General features: G+C 44.7%; 1 protein-coding gene across 3 annotated transcripts in view; it reads right to left on the reverse strand.

Moving 5' to 3' along the window:
- Positions 1-23727, reverse strand: part of LOC115137666 (rho GTPase-activating protein 39-like) — a 49585-nt gene that overhangs the window by 19858 nt on the left and 6000 nt on the right. For 2 of the 3 annotated variants that reach the window (XM_029674001.2, XM_029673996.2), the window contains exon 2: positions 8381-10042. In XM_029674001.2, the coding sequence (XP_029529861.1) occupies positions 8381-10042 (1662 nt within the window). Of the gene's footprint in view, positions 1-8380; positions 10043-17745; positions 17860-23727 lie in introns of those variants that run through there. The other variant, XM_065000058.1, reaches the window with a different exon arrangement.

Consider the following 23727-nt stretch of genomic DNA (forward strand, 5'->3'; position numbering starts at 1 on the left):
ACCCCAACCGTGAAGCACACGGTTTTGGGGGTGCTTTGCTGAAGGAGGGACTGGTGCACTTCACAAAATAGATGGCTTCATGAGGCAGGAAAATTATGTGGATACATTGAAGCAACATCTAAAGACATCAATCAGGAAGTTAAAGCTTGGTCGCAAATGGGTCTTCCAAATGGACAATGACCCCAAGCATACTTCCAAAGTTGTGGCAAAATGGCTTAAGGACAACAAAGTCAAGGTATTGGAGTGGCCATCACAAAGCCCTGACCTCAATCCCATAGAAAATTTGGGGGCCGAACTGAAAATGCGTGTGCGAGCAAGGAGGCCTACAGCGCTGACTCAGTTAGACCAGCTCTGTCAGGAGGAATGGGCCAAAATCCACCCAATTTATTGTGGGAAGCTTGTGGAAGGCTACCCGAAACATTTGACCCAAGTTAAAAGGCAATGCTACCAAATACTAATTGAGTGTATGTAAACTGACCCACTGGGAATGTGATGAAAGAAATAAAAGCTGAAATTAAATCATTCTCTCAACTATTATTCTGACATTTCAAATTCTTAAAATAAAAGTAGTGATCATAGCTGACCTAAAACAGGGATTTTTTTACTAGGATTAAATGTCAGGTATTGTGAAACTGAGTTTAAATGAATTTGCCTAGGTGTATGTAAACTTCCGACATCAACTGTAAATGTCTTGGAATGGCCTCATCAAAGCCCAGACCTCAATCCAATTGAGAATCTGTGGTATGATTTAAAGATTGCTGTACACCAGCGGAACCCATCCAACTTGAAGGAGCGGGAGCATTTTTGTCTTGAAGAATGGGCAAAAATCCCAGTGGCTTTTTGTGCCAAGCTTATAGAGACATACCACAAGAGACGTGCAGCTGTAATTGCTGCAAAAGGTGGCTCTACAAAGTATCGACTTTGGGGGGGGTGAATATTTAAGCACGCTCAAGTCCAGTTCTCTTGTCTTATTTCTTGTTCACAATAAAACATTTTGCATCGTCAAAGTGGCATGTTGTGTAAATCAAATGATACTACCCCCCCAAAAAACTGTTTTAATTCCAGGTTGTAAGGCAACAAAATAGGAAAAATGCCAAGGGGGTGAATAATTTCACAGCTTCTACCCCCAAGCCATAAGACTCCTGAACAGCTAATCAAAAGGCTACCCAGACTATTTGCATTGCCCCCCCCCCCACCCTGCTGCTACTCTGTTATTATCTATGCAGTCATTTTAATAACTCTACCTACATGTACATATTACCTCAACTATTTGTATCTACTGCTGCTCTTTAATTATTTGTAATTCTTATCTTACTTGTTTTTTAAAGGTATTTTCTTAAACTGCATTGTTGGTTAAGGGCTTGTAAGTACACTGGTTGTATTCGGCACATGTGGCAAATAAAATTTGATTTAACACATTCACTTGTTTTCCATAGAGACACACACATTCCTTATTAAGGCCTTGGCTAACATGTGAGACGTTGGGTAACACCGAAGGTTGAAATTAAGTTAGAATCCTTTGGAGCCCAACTGGGTAATTCGATTGGGTTATGGCGCAGCAAATCAACTTAACGGTCAGCGAATTTCAATTTGTCTCGGCAGCTCTGGTGTCATACGCCCCTGACCACTGCTCCTACCTCCACGGAGTGTGATTGTGGTAGGAAAAGCCAGCTAAATATACATATTAAGCTATTTGCAAGAAATGTTCTTTCTTTCCTTCCTGGAATAACCATGGTTGGAAAACCCATCAGCTGAGTCACTGGTGGATAGGGATATGGATGGGGAAGTACCCCTAAAATACAAGCCCCTGGGAATAGTAGGGGTCTCAAAACAGGGGCTATTATCGTCATCCCGTCAGACAGGAAGAGGAAATGAGGTCCTATAGGCCAGGCTCTGAACACAAACACCTCAGAGCTTGGGCCAATGAGATCATTACAATCTGCGTAGAAGAAGGATACAAGACAAAGGTCAATTTCCAACAGTGACCACATGGTTTGACACAAACGTCATCAGAAACCAACATTGGAGGAATATCCCAATGCAAAAGTGATATACACAATATATACAAAAGTATGTGGACACCCCTTCAAATTAGTGGATTCGGCAAGTTCATCCACACCTGTTGCTGACAGGTGTATACAATCGATTACACTGCCATGCAATCTCCATAGACAAACATTGGCAGTAGAATGGCCTTACTGAAGAGCTCAGTGACTTTCAACTTGGCACCGTCATAGGATGGCACCTTTCCAACAAGTCAGTTCATCAAATTTCTGCTCTGCTAGAGCTGCAGCCGTCAACTGTAAGTGCTGTTATTGTGAAGTGGAAAGGTCTAGCAGCAACAACGGCTCAGACGCGAAGTGGTAGGCCACACAAGCACACACACAACGGGACCGTCAAGTGCTGAAGCACGTAAAAATAGTCTGTCCTTGGTTGAAGCACTCACTACCGAGTTCCAAACGGATTCCGGAAGTAACGTCAGCACAAGAACTGTTCGTTGGGAGCTTCATGAAATGGGTTTCCATGGCCGAGCAGCCCCACACAAGCCTAAGATCCAAATGCGCAATGTCAAGCATCAGCTGGAGTGATGTAAAGCTCCCCGGCCATGGGACTTTGGAGCAGTGGAAACGCGTTCTCTGGAGTGATCAATCACGCTTCGCCATCTGGCAGTCCAACGGACGAATCTGGGATGAATTGGAATGCCGACTGCGAGCCAGGCCTAATCATCCAACATCAGTGCCCCACCTCACTAATGCTTGTGGCTGAATGGAAGCAAGTCCCCGCAGCAATGTTTCAACATCTAGTGGAAAGCCTAAAGGGGGAACCAATTCCATATTAATGCCCATGGTTTTGTAATGAGATGTTCGACGAGCAGGTGTCCACAGCATATTTTTGGTCATGTAGTCTAGGAACCCCACAACAGAGACAACCCAAGCAGGAGTGGCAGAGCGATGGGGGACCTGCAGGGACACCTCTGAGGTTTAAGACCCAGCTGTCATCATGAGACAGCTGAACGCAACTCCCTGATCTGAGACACCATGTCTACCAGCTGCACATATCACCCACTACCACCCTACCCTCTGCCGTCTCCCCACCCAGCTAGGAGGCACTGGGGCTGGGGACAGACACCGGGACCCCTGGTTTCCAGACTGTAGGACATGGTGACAGAGAGAGACCATCCCAGTGTGGGGTCAGAGAGAAACGCCTGTGGAATCTGAACTGTGCTTCTACATGTGTTCATATGGAACCAGATACAGCATCAGAACACACTCCTTGGATTACAGTAATACAAATCCCACATCCTCTCAATCACACATCCTCTTAACACTGATCTGGAGGTGCGCCACAGGAGCCACAGAACCAACATGCTCACATTGCTGACTTTCATAGTCGAGGTTAATGGATCCTTTAGGTCAACCGATACGCATGCTTGTCATGCCAGAGACTAGTGCACATGGTGGCACTGGCCGTTTATCAGAGCAATGAAAGGCTTCTCAGCATAGAAATCTGTACATGAAGACATCTAGGTCCAGTAACATGGTAATGCTTAGATCAGGTTTAAAATAAAACCAGAGCTTGGACTTGCTGTTCTAGTTTTAAAAAATGATTTAAAAAAAGTAGGTCTGTAATCTAGTTTTTTTGAGGACACCATAAAACTTTTACTTTACAAGGGAGAGAGTGAAAACTGGGACAGAGAGAAAGAGGGATAGAGAGAAAGAAATAAGGACAGTCACAACAAGCACCAGCCACCCAGACCCATTTAACCAGATGCTTGAAGTTCAACGCAGTACTTTTTAACTGGAAAAACGACACAATAAAAGTGACTTCAGTCAACATCTGGCAAGAACTAAGAAATGATCTTACCAAGCCAGGCGCACAGAGATAAAAAAGAGAACAAGTCTTATTCCCGATGTCTTTAAAGCGCTGCTGTTAGTCCCATCCACCGATTGCACAGACAGATGAAAGTGTTAGAGCCTGTGTCAGACCTAGAAACATCCAGTCAACATGTGACTCATTTAAACTCAACTATTTCAACCACAGACTCCTCCTCAATGTACTGGTGATATACTTACAATGACTCAGAGTGAGGCACATGTGATGATAACCAGGTTGGATTTACTTTTGCTTTCATTCGCAGAGCTGAGTAGGGAAGGTTTGAATCTTCATCAAAATAAGAGACTCAGGGCTTCATTAATTTGGCTAAAAAATCTGGAACCTGAAATCTGGATACCATTAGCTATATCTTGACATAGAAAGAATGTGTTTACAGGCTATATGTCAACATAGAAATGTCTATATAATAGATATCCATTTCATGAGAATCTCTAGGTAGACTTACACACGTTGTGCAATGGCGATTGCGCACCGATCCGTAACAACATGTTTAAAGTGTGTTTGATCTTCGCCTGACTGCCTTGGATTGAATCGTGTTAGTCTTTTGAGTGTAGCTATATCATTAGCGGCTAATGAAAAGGCACATACTATTCTTTTGGTAACTTAGTTCACTATTCACCATACCTTCACTTCCTCTTCAGAGAAGGCTCACAGATCAGTTGCCCCTAGGGCCACTTGTGATTAACGGAGGGCCTTTCTTCCTTTTGTGGGCCATTCTAACCCTGGGGCAACCCACAGGATAATGGGTTGCTATGACCCATATGTGAACCACCCCAAGTCATTTCTGGGTTACCTTACACATCTCTGTCGTGCCTTCAACAAGTAGGGCACTTCCCCTACAGTTAATCTGTCCCATGGAACTCCAAAACACTACAGGACAAGCTACAGGGCAAGCTAACCCAACTTCTACCCCACATGCATCCCCTCTACATACACACACAGGTCATCTGTTCCCCATTCGACCTTACGCAATCAGGGTCAGAGGTCAGAGGGTAGGAGAGTCTTGCTGGCCATGGCGAGGTCCTCCACATGGCTGAGGTTTGAAACCCAGGACCCAGGCAGAGAGCAGGGGCCAGGGGGAAGTGAAGAGACACACAGACAACTATAGGAACAGCAGTCTCCTGTTTAAAACTAACTGGAATACACTTGACCCCAAGCTACCCATGTTATATTCAGCCCCACTCTCCCTTATACACTCACAGCCAATTGCGGAGCAGTAAGGTGCATTTAACCATTCAGCTATTAAAAACTCTTGGTTTAAAATGGTGCAGTTCCCGCATATTTAGGAGTTGATAATAAATAAATAACGTGGTAACGGGATGCTGGGAACCCCCTCTTTCTAACAAAGGCCATTAAACCAACTGTTTTCCCCATGATTGCAGTATGAATTGTTGTGCATTGACTGCTTGTCAGAATGCATGTTTCCCTCCCTATGGTACTCGCAACTTCAATGTGCCTTGAGAGGAATATTCATCTCGCACAGAATGCACAACAAACCGACTAGGTAAATAGATCAACTATGGACTTGTCTGGATTTTCTATTCATTACTCATTTATTTTGCAAGGGAGAATTAAACGTGTACTGTTCTAGTATCTTCAAAGTGCGCCCCGGCTGTTCCATATTTGTTTGCGTGGTGGCAATGAGCTTGCAAGGGCGCAGCGCCACAACTAAATGATTGCACCAGAAACACTGCATCTGTTGTGAAATCCACAATCCAGTACAGAGGTCGTAAGCAAGGTGATCACCAACCATTTACTGTTTAAAAAGATCAGAATCCCTTACTCTAGTACTTCTGGACATGTTGACCTAAGGAGTTTAAGGCATTTTCCTGATTAGCTGTACAGGGTCAGAATACCCAGAAATTCCCAGGCCATGTGATAAGAGTAACAGATTTAACGTGCACGAGCGAGAGAAAAAGCTGTATAAACTAAACAGTGCTTAGGATAACACAGTTGGTGTGTAAACACAGGGTTTCCCAAAGTCGGTCCCGAGTCCCCCTCTGGGTGCTCGTTTTGGTTTTTGCCTTTGTACTACACAGCTGATTCAAATAATCAAAGCTAGATGATTAATTGGTTCATTTGATCAGCTGTGTAGAGCTTGGGCAAAAACCAAAACATGCACCCAGGAGGGGCCCCAGGACAGAGTTTGGGAAACCCTGTGTTAACAGGCAGATAGATATTGTAAGACCACTCCTCCGATGTATTTATAGAACTAAAAGGAAACTGGGATTGGAACAACTGATTGTCAAGTTTCCTCTGAACACTTTTCTCTCAAACGTCATCATCAACTGTTGAAATGCACATGAATTTCTGAACAGATTCAACAAAGTAAGAAAAGGGAACTTGGTCAAACTGAAGTAGACATTATGCACACATAGCTGAATGTCAAGAAACCCCATGTTCAGCAAGGAATACATGAAATGCCCAGACCACTTCTGTCCTGGAATAGAAATGAATGATTCTTCTGTAAAAAGAGCGTACACTTTCCTCAAGACAAATCTTTGAACAAACTAAGGCTATCTGGTGCATCTCTCAATAGAGCACTACATGCCCTACGAAGCCTTCCACACTACTGAACTGGCAGAGCCTTCCACACCACTGAACTGGCAGAGCCTTCCACACCACTGAACTGGCAGAGCCTTCCACACCACTGAACTGGCAGAGCCTTCCACACCACTGAACTGGCAGAGCCTTCCACACTACTGAACTGGCAGAGCCTTCCACACTACTGAACTGGCAGAGCCTTCCACACTACTGAACTGGCAGAGCCTTCCACACTACTGAACTGGCAGAGCCTTCCACACTACTGAACTGGCAGAGTTTCTTAAAGGAAAATGTCAAAACAATTCTACTTCATATTCATCTCCAGCACCTCCCAAACATCAACATATGTGAAAACTGCAAGTTTCTATGTTTTGTATTACAAAAGGAAGATGAGCGTTGAATCGTGGTTTTAACCAATTATGAGTAGGTGTTACATAATAATTGGTTCATGATGTCATTGGAAACAGTTCCTCTATATTTTTTACTCCAAAACATAGAAACACACCATTTGTATACTGTAGGTTGATGTTGGGGTGGTGCTGGAGAATATGAAGTTGAAAATGTTGGAAATGTCCCTTTGATCATGACTAGGCTCAGCTATAAATCAGCCAGACAGTGAAGATGAGAAGAGCACAGGTCCAGAAATGTTCCTCTCCAACCCCAAACATGAAACAAACTCTGTTTTCATCCATTTATTGTTTGTCACATTCCATCTTCTCTCCTCATTGCATGGTGGGATCTAATTACAAGCCCAGAGAGAGAGACCAGTGAAAACCACCATATGGCTAAGTGGGGTGCAAAGCCCAGAAGAGTTTAAGACTCTTCAGCTCCACCCAGAGACACAGATGCCCATTGTTTTGGGGAGACATGGAGACTTCTGGGAAACATTGACTCATTAGGGATGACTGCAGAGTGGTGGAGATTCCTGGGGAGTAAATGCTTCTAAAAAGGATGGAATGTCAAAGAGTCAGGCAGGCTGTACCTCCACCAGGGCCTTCGGACAGCAATGGGTGAGCAATTAGTTCCCCTTCTACCTTACGCAATCAGGGTCAGAGGGTAGGATAGTCCTTTTGACCCCAGCGAGGTGAGGTCCTCCACGTGGCTGAGGATTGATGCCCAGGACCCAGGTAGAGAGCAGAGGGGCCAGGGGGAAGTGAAGAGACACAGACAACTCTAGGGTCCCCTGTTAAGAACTAACTGGAATGTAGAAGTTCTGTATGTTATTACCCAAGACCAGACAACACTTCTTTCCTCTGAAACGTTATTAAAGGGGACCTCAGTCATGTTTTGTCTACGGTGGTATGGCTTCCCCCACCAGAGACCCCCATTGGTCTTTGATGGCAAGGGGCCTCGTGTTGTTTTAGGAAAAATAAATGAGCGTATATGGGGCTGGAGTAGAGCGTAGCGGCAGTGAGCAGCACACAGGGGCACTGAGACAGCACTAGTGGCCATGGGCCAGGGGAAATAGAGCTGGCATGTGTGGAATCTGTCTCTCAAGGGGAGATGCTGGTTTGGATTCTGCCACCGCACTGAGCACACGATAGGGTCTTTGAATGGCCCTTACTGTTAGGTGCCTTTCTACCAACGTGAAGGGAGAGGGGAATGTCATGCACTTTATGACTGCACCCGTCTTCACATTTGGTAGCAATTGCTTTAAAATGGTTGCGGTGTGATTCAGAGAAAATTATGAAAACGTGGTGCATGTGGAATGTCAGGATAAGTGAGAGTGAAAATAAAGGATTCCGAGGTAGCCTTACTTGTCAAATGGTCTCATGCCCAAAGCATTTTAAAGTCAGTATGCCACAATGGGATAACAAATAGGTTTTTGCTATTACCATATGGCCTCTTTACTGAAACATGATTATCTAATAGTTAAATCCAACCATGTCCTCCCTATCAACAGTCATTTGGTTCAATAGCAAAACAAAGAGATCAGACGTACCTCAGTGACTCCTTGCTTTCGTCCGAGCTGTTGTCTCCCTGAGCTGGTCTGCTGTCCACCACTGTGTCTGAAGTCCCTCTCTCGCTTGGGGTCTCAGGGGTTCTGGGGACAGGCTTACTATCCTCTGGACGAGGGGTGCGGTGTCCCTGGCTGCCTGTACTCCCCAGGCTTTCTGGTTTATGGTGCTCTGGGAGAGGGGTGCTGTGTCCCTGGCTGTCTGTACTCCCCGCTCCATAATGCTCTGGATGAGGGGTGCGGTGTCCCTGGCTGTCTGTACTCCCCAGGCTTCCTGCTCCATAATGCTCTGGATGAGGGGTGCGGTGTCCCTGGCTGTCTGTACTCCCCAGGCTTCCTGCTCCATAATGCTCTGGATGAGGGGTGCGGTGTCCCTGGCTGTCTGTACTCCCCAGGCTTCCTGCTCCATAATGCTCTGGATGAGGGGTGCGGTGTCCCTGGCTGTCTGTACTCCCCAGGCTTCCTGCTCCATAATGCTCTGGATGAGGGGTGCGGTGTCCCTGGCTGTCTGTACTCCCCGCTCCATAATGCTCTGGATGAGGGGTGCGGTGTCCCTGGCTGTCTGTACTGCCCAGGCGTCCTGGTTCATGGTGCTCTGGACGAGGGGTGCGATGTCCCTGGCTGTCTGTACTGCCCAAGCGTCCTGGTTCATGGTGCTCTGGACGAGGGGTGCGGTGTCCCTGGCTGTCTGTACTGCCCAGGCTTCCTGGTTCATGGTGCTCTGGACGAGGGGTACGGTGTCCCTGGCTGTCTGTACTCCCCGCTCCATAATGGTCTGGACGAGGGGTGCGGTGTCGCTGGCTGCCTGTACTCCCCAGGCTTCCTGGTTCATGGTGCTCTGGACGAGGGGTGCGGTGTACCTGGCTGTCTGTACTCCCCGCTCCATAATGCTCTGGATGAGGGGTACGGTGTCCCTGGCTGTCTGTACTCCCCGCTCCATAATGCTCTGCAAGAGGGGTGCGGTGTCGCTGGCTGCCTGTACTCCTCAGGCTTCCTGGTTCATGGTGCTCTGGACGAGGGGTGCGGTATCCCTGGCTGTCTGTACTCCCCACTCCATAATGCTCTGGATGAGGGATGCGGTGTCCCTGGCTGTCTGTACTCCCCGCTCCATAATTCTCTGGACGAGGGGTGCGGTGTCGCTGGCTGCCTGTACTCCCCAGGCTTCCTGGTTCATGGTGCTCTGGATGAGGGGTGCGGTGTCCCTGGCTGTCTGTACTCCCCACTCCATAATGCTCTGGATGAGGGGTGCGGTGTCCCTGGCTGTCTGTACTCCCCGCTCCATAATGCTCTGGGCGAGGGGTAAGGTGTCCCTGGCTGCCTGTACTCCCCAGTCTACCTGTTCCAGGCTCCCTATCCCTCTCTCCAGTTCCCCCGGCCCGCTTGGCCTCAGAGCAGCGCTTCATAGCCTGTAGCTGGGAGAGGGGAACTATGTCGCCCCCTTGGGGTCGGTGCCAGACAGTCTGGCGTCCTACGGAGTTGTAGTAGTAGAAGCGGCCGCTCTGGGGGTCAAATAGCTCCCACCACTGGTTGCCGTCAGCCTGACGAACGGGAGCGCCTAAGGGAGGGTCCCAGCCGCATTCGCCAGTGGCCAGGTTCACATACATGCGCTCCCGAGAGCGTGGCTCCAGGATCTCCACCCAATCTGGACTAAAAACCAGACACAGAAAATAATGTTGTTAGGACTTAGAGTAACGAGAAAAACAGCTTTGATGCGATTAATAACAAAACACTTTGTTCAGTATGGAAATCCTACTGATATGACCATCCCTGTTAAATGCTTATCCGATAACCTGCACACAAGTTAAAGTCAAAAACGTACTACAAAGCAAACACCCTTACACGACCCATATGTATAGTGAATGTTTGTGACCACAACACGTGTCCATCTGTGTGTGAGTGCTATAGAATGCTGGTTCAGCAGTGATGTCATCCCTCTGGTGGGCTCAGGAGCAGCGGGAGTAGCTCTGTGCGTCTGTGATCTGACTAAGGGACAGGTGGACCCGCTCTGTACGGCACTAGGACCACAGCCGGCAGGCCTGGAGAGCACCATCCGAGCCAACAGCACCACACAGGGCATGGCATGAGGATCATTAGCAGCTAACTCAGCAGAACACAGAGGGCTGGGAAGGGGCGGGGAGGCGTTTGAGACTGGCCCACATACACACACAGACAGGGTACAGAGGAATGTGTCATTGAGAAAGGGGGCAACGTGTCAGATTGAGGAGATACATTTGGGTCATGTTTCCCTTTGAGAAATCCCTTATATGGTCTCTTTTGATCTAGTTCTCTGATGCAGAGCAACTTCAAGTGTGCCAATGAATCCATGAGGGACCCACAGCCAGCCTGTCGTGTCCTTATAGTCGGCTGAGAACCCGGTTCGGGGCTAGGTTGGGGAGGCAGGAGGTAAAGACAGGGCATTGGAGAAGAACCTCAGGAGGCTGAAAATATTTGGCATGGGCCCTCAGATCTTCAAAAGTTATACAGCTGAACCATTGAGAGCATCTTGACTGGGTGCATCACTGCTTGGTATTGCAACTGCTTGGCATCCGACCGCAAGGTGCTACAGAGGGTAGTGCGTACGGACCAAAATAAGAATTTGTTCTTAACTGACTTGCCTAGATAAAAATAAACTCCCTATCCCCCAGTAGCGATGATTGATAGTATAGTTTTACCATAATCCGGCCTCAAACTCTCTCTGACCTGTTTGACCTAGCTCTGATTGGTTGCCATGCCAGTTGCTAGGGTGCCGGACACCCTTCGGACTCTCCAGGTCACACTTCTCAGTCTCCTCCAAGCAGTTGCGGAGAGAGCAGAAAACTCCTACACCTATGCCCTACTCAACACAACTGGACTTCTGTGGACTGGGATGGTGTGCGTGCACAAAGGGAGTTGCATGACATGTATATTGTTCTCCAAAGTTAGTTGTATTGTATGTTTACTTTGTTATGTAATGTGTGCATGTAGCATATACATTTATCAACCAGGTCATTCAAGATTGAAGTAGAATTGGACGTCTATCCATGTCCTGAGGAAGTCGGGAAGGGGCAACAGTGAGCACTATTACCATCAAGTAGGCTTGGGTTTTGCTAGGGTGTTGTGGACAGGGGTGGTGGATGGGTGTACTCCCATGACTCTGGATCAGAAGGTTGCGCGTTCGATCCTAGTCCTGGACACAGGTTAGTAATTTTTGGTTTTAACCGTTTCCCAAACATTAACTATTCAGAATGAGTGCCTAAACTTAATCCTTAACTTCAAAATTTGGAGAAATGGAATGATACCGAGCAACAAAGATTATTCCAAATGTGACGTTTGAAGAATGTGGATGGTCTAATTCTGCAGTGAGACGGAGCTTATTGACATGCATACATTGTTTCTATTGTTAAAAGCTGTTGCTCTATTTGTGCTATTAGTTATTGCATTGTGTAAAGTGTGTTCATTACCTCTGTTTCTGTCCATTAGAGAACCACAACCATTCCAGTACATCCCTATGTACCTGAATGTTTGTGTGTGTTAATAAAGTTCCTGTGTGTGTTAACACTTGGGTTGCTTTATTCCCCTTTAACTGGGAGGCGGTGTCAGTGGTTGACAGACCAGTAAATGCATAGAGCCGGGGTTTTCTTTCTTCAAGTCTACTCCCAGATCATCATGGACGAGAGTATTTGACCATTTCCCTACAATTTGGGACACATGGCCAGAGAACATGTGGTGAAGGGGGGGAGCAGGGTGTCTGGCACGGGCCACAGTACACAACACATGCCCAACACATGCCACCCGCACCCCCAGCCTCAAAATAGCCTCAGAAGAGAAGAATACCAGCCAAGTCGACAGGACTGCCTTTGCATTGGGCATAAAGCTCAGTGGAAACTATCTGTATGCGTTCCCCTCGTCACTGCCAGGTTAACATCCAGGGGGACAGGGGCCCTCCACATGATCCCTGCCTGTGTGGTGTCAGTGTGAATGTTTCTGCTGTCTGTTGGGAGACCATCTGCCTCCCACTCTGAACAAGGACACATAATTCCCTGTCACAGCTTACATGACTGTAATTAACATGACCCACCTCTTCAAGAAGAGAGACGAATAAATCTAACTTAGCCCTGTTTTCTTTGAGCATCTGCAGTCAAAGAATGTAAGAGTCCACATACATCATTATGTGAGAGAGAGAATGAGTGTGTGAGCCAGAGAGAGAAAGACAGAGACAGACAGACAATGTAATGGCAATGTAAACATGTTTCACATGCAAATAAAGCCTCTTTGAATTGAGAGAGTTTGATGTGATGAGGGATAGGCATGGGGGGGTTTACAAGTCTAGCTAATCACAAAAGAGAATTCCTGCAGTGAGGCGCCATGGATAGTTTCAGTCGAGGAGGGGATGACTTTTATACTGATGGATCAAAAGCTTAATGGGCGGGAAGCAGGTGGAAATAAAGGGACAGTCAAACTAGAGACATGAGCAGTCAATAGTCCTATCCCACACACCCACTCCTCAGCGTGGGGTACAGTGGATACATAATGGAGCAGCGTGGGGTACAGTGGATACATAATGGACTTTCCACCAGGGTAAATAAACAGTAGGATACAAAGTGGAACCAGCATCTCGCTGACAGCCGCTGATAAACAGGAAGATGGACTGGCGGTCAGGTATTGGAATTCTTGGAAGATGTATTCTGGGAACTCTTATACAAGATCAACACCCTCCCCGATATCTAACTATGTGATGTGTAACATCACCCAGCCACTCAAGTTCACTGTGCAGAGTAGAGATCGACCCTCTTTCAAATGGTTGGTGAGATTGGGTTGAACTGTTACAGTGTTACTCGATGGTCAAACTAATCTGTTCCACTAGAGCCAGTCGCTGAGTTAGAAGTGTGTGAGTATGCAGTTGGCATACTCAATAGAAAATCACTGGGCGAAAAGGGCCCATATCAGGGGATATCTTCACATGACACGTTTTTGATATTCTAGAGAATACAGATCATTTCCAATACATATTGAGTTTTGTGGATATGCACCATATCCTGACAAATTCTGAATCCACATGTGTCTTTTAGACATATGATACTGGGATTACTCATGGGCATTTCCTACGGCAGGATGTGCTCATTAGATATCCGGAGCAGGCCTATGTGAACATCTTATTTTCTCTATATGATGACAAATCACGGCCGGTTAGGGATACAGAGTGGCGCAGCGGTCTAAGGCGCTGCATCTCAGTGTTAGAGGCGTCACTACAGACCGTGGTTCGATTCCAGGCTGTATCACAACCGGCCGTCCCATAGGGCGGCCCACAATTGGCCCAGCATCGTCCGGGTTAGGGTTTGGCCGGTGAAGGCCGTCATTGTAAATAAGAATTTGTTCTTAACTGACTTGCCTTGTTAAATAAAAGGTTCAATAAATTTTTTTTACTGACAGTAGGTCTACATAGTATATGCTCTTGAGTGACGGCCACATCAGGATCTTGATATGCTAAATAGGGACAATTTGTGATTGCATTTTTTTTTTTTACAGAAATAAAATGTTTGCCTTTCCATGCCTTGTATAGCCTACTACTGAATATGGTGCAAATGTATGCTCAGATATGTCAACGTCATGTGAAGAAGCAGAATGATTTCCAGTGCCTGAACAGGTAAAATAATTTGGGCTCTAGATATTTCATAATTTGGATTTAGCCCATTTTTGATCAGACATACAGTACGAGGAGGAATATTACGTATGTAAGGATATCTATTGAAATGCTTTTTTGTTGAGAATATTATAACTCTTTCAGGAGTTATAATATTCTACAAATATGTAAGCTGGAGCAAGCGCATCAGGGGAACGTATCTCACCCCAGATATCTCCCTGGACTCATACGGTAGCAGGGAGATTTGAGGTCCGGATTGGATGCATGTAGAAACTGTCCCATTACAGAGAATATCCTAGCTCTGTATATGAAATAAGGAAATGCGTATCTGGAGCATGTCTACTCCTTACAGTATATCTAATAAAATGTCAGATATCCGGAAATGTATAGGTAAAGATATTCCCTGATATTTACCCTTTTCACCCAGTGTAATGTTAACAAATGGTTTGGAATGCAGTCCGCATAACTCCAGTAAAGTTGAAAAAACTACTATAAATGTTTTATAATGATCTGAAATGAAGTCTTTATACATGTGCTCGTGTGACTAATTTTTTATTGTTAAATTTTTATTTAACCTTTATTTAACCAGGTAGGCAAGTTGAGAACAAGTTCTCATTTACAATTGCAACCTGGCCAAGATAAAGCAAAGCAGTTCGACACAAACAACAACATAGTTACACATGGAGTAAAACAAACATACAGTCAATAATAGAGTAGGAAAATAAGTCTATATACAATGTGAGCAAATTTGGTGAGATAAGGGAGGTAAAAGGCAAAAAAAAAGGCCATGGTGGCGAAGTAAATACAATATAGCAAGTAAAACACTGGAATGTTAGGTTTGCAGCAGAAGAATGTGCAAAGTAGAAATAAAAATAATGGGGTGCAAAGGAGCAAAATAAATAAATACAGTAGGGGAAGTTGTTTGGGCTCAATTATAAATGGGCTATGTACAGGTGCAGTAATCTGTGAGCTGCTCTGACAGCTGGTGCTTAAAGCTAGTGAGGGAGATAAGTGTTTCCAGTTTCAGAGATGTTTGTAGTTTGTTCCAGTCATTGGCAGCAGAGAACTGGAACGAGAGGTGGCCAAAGGAAGAATTGGTTTTGGGGGTGACCAGAGAGATATACCTCCTGGAGCGTGTGGTACAGGTGGGTGCTGCTATGGTGACCAGCGAGCTGAGATAAGGGGGGACTTTACCTAGCAGGGTCTTGTAGATGACCTGGAGCCAGTGGGTTTGGCGACAAGTACGAAGTGAGGGCCAGCCAACAAGAGTGTACAGGTCTCAGTGGTGGGTAGTATTTGGGGATTTGGTGACAAAACAGATGGCACTGTGATAGACTGCATCCAATTTATTGAGTAGGGTATTGGAGGCTATTTTGTAAATGACATCGCCGAAGTCGAAGATCGGTAGGATGGTCAGTTTTACGAGGGAATGTTTGGCAGCATGAGTGAAGGATGCTTTGCTGCGAAATAGGAAGCCAATTCTAGATTTAACTTTGGATTGGAGATGTTTGATGTGAGTCTGGAAGGAGAGCTTACAGTCTAATCAGACACCTAGGTATTTGTAGTTGTCCACATATTCTAAGTCAGAACCGTCCAGAGTAGTGATGCTGGACGGGCGAGCAGGTGCAGGCAGTGATCGGTTGAAGAGCATGCATTTAGTTTTACTTGTATTTAAGAGCAGTTGGAGGCCACGGAAGGAGAGTTGTATGGCATTGAAGCTCGTCTGGAGAGTTGTTAACACAGTGTCCAAAGAAGGGCCAGAAGTATACAGAATGGTGTCGTCTGCGTAGAGGTGGATCAGAGACTCACCATCAGCAAGAGCGACATCATTGATGTATACAGAGAAGAGAGTCGGCCCAAGAATTGAACCCTGTGGCACCCCCATAGAGACTGCCAGAGGCCCGGACAACAGGCCCTCTGATTTGACACACTGAACTCTATCAGAGAATTAGTTGCTGAACCAGGCGAGGAAATCATTTGCGAAACCAAGGCTATCGAGTCTGCCGATGAGGATGTGGTGATTGACAGAGTCGAAAGCCTTGGCCAGGTCAATTAATACAGCCGCACAGTATTGTTTCTTATCAATGGCGGTTAAGATATCGTTTAGGACCTTGAGCGTGGCTGAGGTGCACCCATGACCAGCTCTGAAACCAGATTGCGGTGGGATTCGAAATGGTCGGTAATCTGTTTGTTGACTTGGCTTTCGAAGACCTTAGAAATGCAGGGTAGGATAGATATAGGTCTGTAGCAGTTTGGGTCAAGAGTGTCCCCCCCTTTGAAGAGGGGGATGACCGCAGCTGCTTTCCAATCTTTGGGAATCTCAGACGACACGAAAGAGAAGTTGAACAGGCTAGTAATAGGGGTTGCAACAATTTCGGCAGATAATTTTAGAAAGAAAGGGTCCAGATTATCTAGCCCAGCTGATTTGTAGGGGTCCAGATTTAGCTCTTTCAGAACATCAGCTGAGTGGATTTGGGAGAAGGAGAAATGGGGAAGGTAGGGTACAGTGCAGTTGACCGGGATAGGGCTAACCAGGTGTAAAGCATGACCAGCTGTAGAAAAATGCTTATTGAAATATGTGAAGCATAGACATAATACACCTACTATGCCACAGGTAAGACAGTGCTTAAGATAAATTGGCAACATATATCCTAATACTGGTGTTTGGCTCTTATTATTTTCTAGATCTGATAACACATTCACATTCTCTCCATGGAAGGCACACAGGCTCTTTATCTTCAATCTGGGTCATGGAGACGTCTATGCACCAAGTGGTTATTCTAGGATGACAAGAAATACTCAAAAACACCTCCCCAAACAGAAAACACGACAGAGCATTGCAACAAGACCAACATAAACATACGCACACTCTCTCCTCCATCCTGTTTCTCCTAGCCACTATGTGTCAGACGTCTCATTCTCAATAATAACTTCATCCACAACCCACAATTTACAGTTGTCCCAAAATAACTTGATGTTGAATGGCGTTTCCCGAGAAGGCAGAACAGCATTCTACTCATGGAATCTGCTCCATTGTTTTAAAACAACCCAAAGTATAGATGACAGTTTTCCCAGCAGTGAAAAACATAGGAGTGGACATTGCATTGTCTGAAAATAGGGCAACACAGTTCTGTCATTGTTTATTTTTGGCTTTCAATCAAATTCAAATTCCAGTATAGCTCAAATCGATTCCCTCAAAGATAAACTATTGTGAAAAAAGGTTTTCCTCCAAGTACCTCAGCCACAATGAAGTGAAGAGACAGGAGACTATAGCCCTGTACAGAACACTGTCTCTAACAGGAGACATACAAGTTGATGTAAAGACAGATGGTCTAAAGGCTGAAGAACAGAAATCTAAACCAATGGGGAATAACTGCATGTGTATATCTAAATTCATTGGAAATAGGACTAAAGCCATCAGTGACCAACTTAAAACAGACATTTAACGTTTACTGCCCTCGTAAACCAACATCTAACCTCGCCTAACAACAGGTTATTCAGGGAGACTCTGCCCTGTCTCCTGAGGACCAGCCCAGGCTGATGTTTCAAACATGGGCTGTCATTTAGCTAACCTAGCACTCCGTCCACCAGTGCCAAACTAAGTCAGCCTGAGTGTATTTACAGACCTACTATTTCCTATCTGAAGACATAAAATATTCTTTCTGCTCAGATACTGGTTTTATAAATAACAAACTCTGCTAAATTCAGAGTTAAAATCCTCCTTACTCACCTTGCAAAACAGGTTACAGAGGTCCTATGGAAATGTGTCAGAGGCTGGAATCAGACAATATAAAGACAACAAACCTTCTTCTATAAGCCATCCAGCCCAGTCGTGCGAGCAGCGGCATACACCTCAAAAGAAAAAGGCCACCTTCTGTTTGATTATGTGTTACGTTCAAAGTCTATACAGCATAGCTGCCAGGCAACCTGCTTATCCAAATATTGTAAAACATAATGTGTTGTAAAGACAGACTGAGTGTGCTGTACTCGACAGTAACCCCATTAGCAGTAGGGATGTGATAACAAATTGACAATTTATCATAAATGCTTAAACTGCCCTTTTTTGATTGGTTTTCCTTTAAGACAATAACAAAAACAGAAATTGTCATGTGAACTCAATGCAGAATATGATCCTATTGCGTATGGTGGTCCTATTGCATAGGATCGCTAGTGGGCAATGAAGTTCTATATACTGAATCTCAAAGCGAACACTTGGCCCATAAGCAAGTAGCCACTCGAGTCTTCAAGAGATTTGGCGAAAATTAACATTGATGTCCCAACTGCCACATCTATATTCGTGGCAAATAATTTGAAAGATGCATATATCCTACTACCATTACAGAATTGTTGCGTTAGTTATTTGTTTAATTTGTATTTTTCCCTTAGTGATGATGATCGGGACCTGCTAGTGGTAGTTATGTGGTAACTGCACTGGGATTTTGTGGAAGAAAGTTTTTCTGATTAAGATTAACATCCCAATTTTGTCTAAAGGTTCACACCCCGAATTAGCAGTGTGTAATTCAGACTGTAGCATGTCCCCTTTAGTGTATAGTGTATGCTAGAGTTAGGGGCCCCCAGAACACACAGCATATCAATGTATCTGCAATGAACACAAGGGAGCTAACAGCTTAAGTAAACCAAGATGATGTATGTATGGATGTCAGGTGTAGGCTTATGGCCATTTATTACATTTAGAGTGATGTTTGATTAAAGTTCTAACACCTAGCCACTAGGCTTGGACAGTATTCAGGTTGTCATACCAACCTTGTTCTATCCTGGGATATTCAGTAATACCAGCACTGAACACAAGGAGCGCTATTTTAAGCAATGCAATCCCATAGCAAATGCTAGCTTAATGTTAACGAACGCATGAAAACATTTTTATAAAGTCTTTGACAAACTATTTCCAGGACAGACATCCCAGCTCATAAAAAGGTATACAAGTATCTCAAAAATGTTACTCAAAGTTTGCTGCATGCACATGGCTTTTGATCAAGGAGGGAATTCTCTGCTGTTGTTACCAAGAGGAGCATGATTGCAAGAAGCTAACCACTTAGCTAGCTAAGAAGTTAGTAAACCAAATGGATAACTGCACAGCATTTAGCGCATTTTAGACAGTTAACTTAATAGTTCTAAGATATCAAACAGTGAGTGACTCACAAGGCTCTGGTCTCTCGTGGTTGTGTGCTTGTAAACTAACTACATGTGACTGGGGACTACCGATAAGCTTCAAAATGTAAAATAATGTGACAGGTGAAATGAACACGTTATGCTTTATCTCCCTACATATTGCACAAGTTGACTGCAGGCATGTACTAACAAGTAACTACAAATATTCAAATGTATAAAAAACAAAACTTCAAAGTAGTAGTTTAAATGGTATTGAAAAATTATCCTGTGGCCATTTCCAAATACCCCGGTATACGGCATACCATTGAAGCCTACTAGCCACACATTTTCTGAATTAGGAATAGGATACAGAGTACTGGGTCACCATTGTACTGGACAGACACAGGGAGGAACCCACATCCAGGCTTGAGAGAACAATCAGAGGGAGAGGAGAGAGTGCACATGTTTCAGATGACATAGAACAGCCCTGCACCTGTCACACACATTCTTTGCTTCTATTGTTTTTCAACTTTAATTCCAACCGTCCCACCAATTCTCCTCATTGGCAACACAATAAATGGGAGGATTAAAACCTGGTGCTTCATTACATCTGTAGGCCTAACAGCAATGTGCTTTATATCAGGCCCTGAAGGCTGCATACTGTCTGCCCCTTTAGAATGTGAATGGGTTTATTTGCCATTGATTCTACTGTAGTGCTAAGAAGCCTGTTAAACTTCTTCCCCACTGCAGGAGTGCCCTGAGGATAAAGGTAATTGTGGTGAGGAGATTAATGAAGTATGGGATCTGTCCCTAGCCATTGGGGCATAGGGTTTCCCTCGTGGGACCGGGAAAGGAGCTCATAGTATAGGTGTGCTTCAATTGTTTTTGAAAAAAGGTGTTGGTGTCTTTCTCCCCCCCCCCCCCCCCCCCACCACTGGGGGCCAGTGTGGGGTACTTTTTTTATGGAGGATATGTCAGGCATGATAAAGCTGGCTTTGTGTTAAGAGATCAAATAAAGCACAGGGGCAGTGGTGGAAAAAGTACCCAATTGTTATACTTGAGTAAAAATAACTCTGGACGGTTCTGACTATGTGGACAACTATAAATACCTAGGTGTCTAGCTAGACTGTAAACTCTCCTTCCAGACTCATATTAGGCATCTCCAATCCAAAATTAAATCTAGAATCGGATTCCTATTTCGCAACAGGCCTCCTTCACTCATGCTGCCAAACATACTGACTGACTATCCTACCGATCCTTGACTTCGGCGATGTCATTTACAAAATAGCCTCCAACACTCTACTCAGCAAATTGGATGTAGTCTATCAGAGTGCCACTGCGACCTGTATGCTCACGTTGGCTGGTTCTCGCTTCATATTTGTTGCCAAACCCACTGGCTCTGGGTCTTCTATAAGTCTTGCTAGGTAAAGCGCCGTCTTATCTCAGATCACTGGTCATCATAGCAACACCCACCCGTAGCACACGCTCCAGCAGGTATATTTTACTAGTCATCCGTAAAGCCAACACCTCCTTTGGCAGCCTTTCCTTTCAGTTCTCTGCTGCCAATGACTGGAACGAATTGCGAAAATCACTGAATGAAGTTGGAGACATATCTCCCTCATTAACTTTAAGCGTCAGCTGTCAGAGCAGCTTACCGATCGCTTCAGCTGTACACAGACCATCTGTAATAAAAAATAATAATCCAACCAACTACCTACCTACCTCATCCCCATATTTGTTTTTTTGCTCTTTTGCACACTATTATTTCTACTTGCACATCCTCATCTACACATCTATCACTCCAATGTAAATTGATAAATTGTAATTACTTCGCCACTATGGCCTATTTATTGCCTCACCTCCTTACTTCATTTGCACACACTGTATACAGATTTTTCTATTCTGTTATTGACTGTACGTTTGTTTATGTGTAACTCTGTTGTTTTTGTCGCACTGCTTTGCTTTGTCTTGTCTAGGTCACAGTTGTAAATGAGAACTTGTTCTCAACTGGCCTACCTGGTTAAATTAAATAAAAATATAAAAAAAGACACCTTAATAGAAAATGACTCAAGTAAACATCACCCAGTAAAATACTACTTGAGTAAAAGTCTAAAAGTATTTGCTTTTAAATATACTTAAGTATCAAAAGTAAATGTAATTGCTAAAATATACTTAAGTATCAAAAGTAAAAGTATAATTTCAAATTCCTTATATTAAGCAAGCCAGATGGCAGGATGTTTAAAAAAAATGTTTTTTTATGTACGGATAGCCAGGGGCACACTCCAACACTTAGACATAATTTACAAACAAAGCATTTGTGTTTAGTCAGTCCGCCAGATCAGATGCAGTTGTCAAAAATATAAATAGTAAAGTACAGATACCCCCAAAAATGACTTAAGTAGTACTTTCAAGTATTTTTTACTTATGTACATTACACCACTGCACAGGTAGGCTGGGAGGGCAGGTTGCCAAGGAGGGGCAGATAGGTAAAGAACTTTAAGCTCCAGCCAGCAGCCCTACGGCCACATTCTGCATGGCTAGCAGGGAGAGAACAGGAGCCTTTACTATACACGCTGCCACCCTGCAGGGTCACCTCCACAAGGGTCATGATGACTGGGTAGCCCCGGCATAAAATGCACAAATTCCTTGGTGAGGGAATATAAAACACCTGTTTGCTATTAAGTGACCTTTATCACTCTAGTATCACCTGTGAGTGACACTGCACACCTCCAAACCTGACTGTCTGGGAGCCATAAGGTGTGTCATATTTGAAGCTGGGTTCTGTCTGTTCCAAATCAATGGTTCAGCTCAAAGTGGACATTCCACAGCTTGCTTTTTGCCCTCTACATAATAGCTGTCAGTTCATCTTCAGAAGTGTAGAAAGGGAAATTCCCTGTGTCTCTGCACCAAAACAATTATGAAATTAAATAAAAATAAATGTAAATCAACAGTTCGAGAATATCATAACTTGTTTGTCTTCTAAGAGGTTTCTAGTGTTACATAAACCCAGAGGGTGTCTTGTGAAAGAATAAAAACCTGAGCCATGAGTCAATCATATGCATTACAATGCGTATGCAGTGTACCCTATGCTAATGCCTGATGGTCATGGACAATGGGCTCTATTGTCAGATCAGCAACCAGACTTCATTCAACTAGAACTGTCTCTATTACCATTCCCACAAGGGCCGCCAGCCAATCATAGCCCTCCATCGGAGTACAGTGGGTGGAGCTTGGGACATGTTTAGGAGATTTGGGGTGAACTCCATCAACAGCTGCGATAATCCAAATCATGAACAGTTTGCACTTCTCCTGCCCTGGGATTAAGACTACATTTTTGAGTTGACAAGGTGGCCCTTGAAAATGGATTGATTTTCCAATATTATTTCCAACTTACAGTTTTACATTACCAGATAGGATATACTCTTTCCCAATCCATACAAGGGTCCCACTCTCAACCCAATGCCCCTGCAACAAACTCTCTCTGTGTGCGAGTCAAGATTAAACAAGACCTTCCTATTGGTTTAGATGTGGAATATTTGAATGTTGGCAGGCCACCTTCACAGGCTTACTTTGGGCCTCGCCTCCAAAATAACTAAGAAACAGTGCTCTATGGTGGCTGTATGGAGGCTTTTGTCTTGGTCTTCGCCCACCATCCCGCTCTTCCTACCACTAAATTAATGCTGGGAACTTCCGGCCCTTCATAGCCCAGCAGGACAGGTCCAGTGACTGTCTCTCTGAGACATGAGACAGCAGCAGGGTCAAACCACAATAAATCCTATTTTATAGGGGGCAAGCCTGACCAACAACAGCCCCCTTTACCCCCTACAGGCCTCCTCTATTCCTCCTCCCAATCTCAAACAAATGAGCACTATCAGGTCAGACGGCCTCTAGACGAGAGTGAGCATGTGGGACATAGAGACAGAGTACAGGGTGTTTACAAAATACACGACTCAATGTCAGTCAATACCAGGAATAATGGAGTCACTTGTCCAAACAAATATGGAGATAAATGAACCGATTAGGATGCAACTCTGATTAAGGTTTGTTATTTCTTTGTCCATTCCTTATCATCAGATTATCTGAGGTGAAATGTAACAAATGAGGACATAAACCAACATTTAGGGCTGAGATTTTTTTTTTTAAGTCCATAAGGAGTTAACCTCAGCCATCTGCTTGGACAATAGTCCAACAACACCCTTTCCATTCAATGTTCTTGTTTAACTATGTAGTTGGACAGTCTCTGTATGTAACTGCATTTTGAGTTGCGCCTGCGGTCTCTGTTCCCCATCTCCTGCCAACATGACCACAACCCCAGTGTCTAAACCAGGGCCGAGTTACAGGGTGAGAGGGGGGTCAGAGGTGGCCAAGTGAGCCACACAGGAAAGAGGCACCCATCTGGGTGATCCCCCCTGAGGAAATGGGCTGCTGATGGCAGGCAGGTTCTGGATCAGACTAAAGGCTTCCGCATGCGTCGGATCATCTTGAGATGCTGTAGCCTTCCTCAAAACAGTCAGAAGTAAACTAAGATAGATTTCTTGAGTTGTTTTTTATTTTAACGTTTTTGCCAAGGAGATGTTAGTTGCACAATTTTATTTCTAAATAA

The sequence above is a fragment of the Oncorhynchus nerka genome, linkage group LG2, assembly GCF_034236695.1.
Source record: "Oncorhynchus nerka isolate Pitt River linkage group LG2, Oner_Uvic_2.0, whole genome shotgun sequence".
NCBI lineage: Eukaryota > Metazoa > Chordata > Actinopteri > Salmoniformes > Salmonidae > Oncorhynchus > Oncorhynchus nerka.